At 42.1% G+C, this 2,572-nt stretch overlaps 1 protein-coding gene across 1 annotated transcript in view; it reads right to left on the minus strand.

Annotated features, from left to right (window-relative positions):
• Window positions 1-843: 843 nt before the first annotated feature.
• Window positions 844-2,572, minus strand: part of LOC134188821 (uncharacterized) — a 2,885-nt gene continuing 1,156 nt past the window's right edge. The window contains exons 1-2 of the mRNA XM_062657025.1: window positions 1,852-2,572; window positions 844-1,482 (exon numbers count right to left, since the gene is read on the minus strand). The exon at window positions 1,852-2,572 is cut by the window's right edge and continues 1,156 nt beyond it. Of these exons, the coding sequence (XP_062513009.1) occupies window positions 1,229-1,482; window positions 1,852-2,572 (975 nt within the window). The 3' untranslated portion in view covers window positions 844-1,228. The remainder of the gene's footprint in view (window positions 1,483-1,851) is intronic.

Here is a 2,572-nt window from a genome sequence, read left to right on the forward strand (position 1 = left end):
CACGTACCTCCAGTCCAGAACTGCATAATGGATTGTGATCCATACGTTTGCTCACATCAGCTCCGTTCTACAACGTTCAACATTTCATCTGCTCCTAGAATCAACCTTCCATGCCACAAAATCATGATTATAAACGCACTACATGCACCATCACATACAAAACGTTGATTGAATGTATAGCAGCAAGTCGAAATGCTCAAGTTGAGCCCTCAATTCATGCTATGACAGCAAGCAAGCAATCTGACAATTTAGCATATTAATTAATTAATTATTTATATAATTAAAATTTTGAATTAAGTGCAACATAAATTAAACCATTATTGTTCATAGTAAAAGCAAAGCAGTTTCCACCTATAATCATTAATACAGTGGGTATTTTCAATTATCTGTGCCTGTGCGTGAGTCATTGGCACAAAGTGGTAGTACCTGCTACATAGTTCCGGATGTGTCTACGCGGCTGAGACTCAGAGGCACCTGGTGTACTGTACCTCAATAAAACTCCAAAGCCATTACAGCTGTATGGTCTAGAAGACTGCACGACAAGGCCCATTAAACAGCTAACAGGCAACTCTAATCCTTCTTATATTGTTTAAGTAATAGGTAGCCTCATTAAGTGATCCAGGATTGTTGTTACCATGGCAACAAAGTCAAACTTGGTGCCAGATAACTGTCCTTGGGCTCCAGGATGCTCCAAGACTCTAATACCCTGTGCACCACTTTCTCCTGTTGTTCTTGCCTGCCAGACTGATACTATCCTGAGAATGCAACGGCAGCACTGAGGCAAACGTGAATGTAGCCTCCAGATCCCTTAATATTAGATATTATATATACTACTATATCAAGGAACCTGGAGTCCATATTATCAACAAATCTGGAGTCTACATTCACGTTGGCTCGAGGCACTCAATCAAATGCCACACCAACATGTGGCTCCACACAGGAAGACCACCTGCACCATGTGATCACTCGATTCTTTCTTAGTGCATCTGCCTACTTGCTGCTAATGGAATGAAACTTTTTCGTCCTACATGTATACACAAGAGAGTATCGAACACAAAGTTCAATGTGTATAACAACATAGATACTAAAACATGGTGACTGAGCAGTGCTACAGCTCAGCTCATCTAGTAGTCAGATAATACTAGACTCGTCGTCTGTCTAACATCCACGGTCAGCCTACATATCACTCTCCAGGCTGAAAAAATCTCCACTGTCTCTCGATGCTTCATCACACGCTTTCACCAATACAGTTGCAAGTTTTAACAAAATCAAATCCAACCCATCCAATGCGTTTTCTTACTGAGTTTATACTGTGTCTACATGTAGCCTTGACATATCGTTTCAAGTGGTCTCCTGGCTCGCAACGAGCTGGTGAACTGTTGCTTGTACAACTGCCAATGCACACAGCTGTTCGTATTTTCCGAATGCTTGTACACCTTCTTTGTTTCACAAATCCCAGTGACACAAATCTTTTGTTGCAGCCTAATGCGTAAAGGAGAAATAGACAAGTCCAGGTTGTCTGGAGATGCATGTGTGTGTGTGTGTGTGTGTGTGTGTGTGTGTGTGTGTGTGTGTGTGTGTGTGTGTGTGTGTGTGTGTGTGTGTGTGTGTGTGTGTGTGTGTGTGTGTGTGTGTGTGTGTGTGTGTGTGTGGTTGCACGAGCATGCATGTGTGCGTCTATCTGTCTGTCTGTCTTAGAGAGGGGTATGAGGGTGTCAGTGTGTGTGTGTGTGTGTGTGTGTGTGTGTGTGTGTGTGTGTGTGTGTGTGTGTGTGTGTGTGTGTGTGTGTGTGTGTGTTGTGTAGACAAAACATTATTTCAATATGACAAGTAAATCAGCCGTTTGCTCACCAGAGCATTGACATGGCTGCAATGACGATCCCAACAACGGCCGAACGTTAGAACTGTTGCAGTGTTCAGACAAGAACGTGGTAGTCTTATCCCTGACTATGTTTCTCAGAAAAGTTGTTTGGTATTGACTCATAGAGTGATGACAGTACTGGAGAAAATCAGGATATAATATTTTGATCAAATCCAGCAGCACAACGTCTGGCTCGATTATTGCTGCTTCCATCCAGTCGATACCTCCTCCAACTCCGAGACGTTTGTCTACATTATAAATGGCTTGAGATGTCATTGCAGGACTGCCAGCAGCCAACAGATTGCGTAACAACTGATGAGAAATGCCAGATTTTACAAGAGAACTAAAAAATCTATCAACTGTCCTGCTCTCTATTCCAGTTGTAACAACAACATCTGCGTATTTGAGCATTTCTGCAAGCCTATTGGAATGAACACGACCACAACTATTTGTACAGTTTGGCTGATAATGCCCTCCGGCATCTTCTATGAAAGCAAGCAGATACTTTGACGAAGTCGGATAAAAGTCCAACCCAAATTGATCAAACCAGACGATATTCTTTTGGTAAGCAGGTTGCATTGATTTTGCTTTAAGAGCAATTCTTTTGAGGCAATTGTATCTCTCTTCGATTTCAGAAAACAATCGATTTGCTTCAGCTTCTTTACCCAGAAAAAGAGCAAAGAATTTGATCCATTCGCTGCGTTTGAGTGG

The sequence above is a fragment of the Corticium candelabrum genome, chromosome 13, assembly GCF_963422355.1.
Source record: "Corticium candelabrum chromosome 13, ooCorCand1.1, whole genome shotgun sequence".
NCBI classification, from domain to species: Eukaryota; Metazoa; Porifera; class Homoscleromorpha; order Homosclerophorida; family Plakinidae; genus Corticium; species Corticium candelabrum.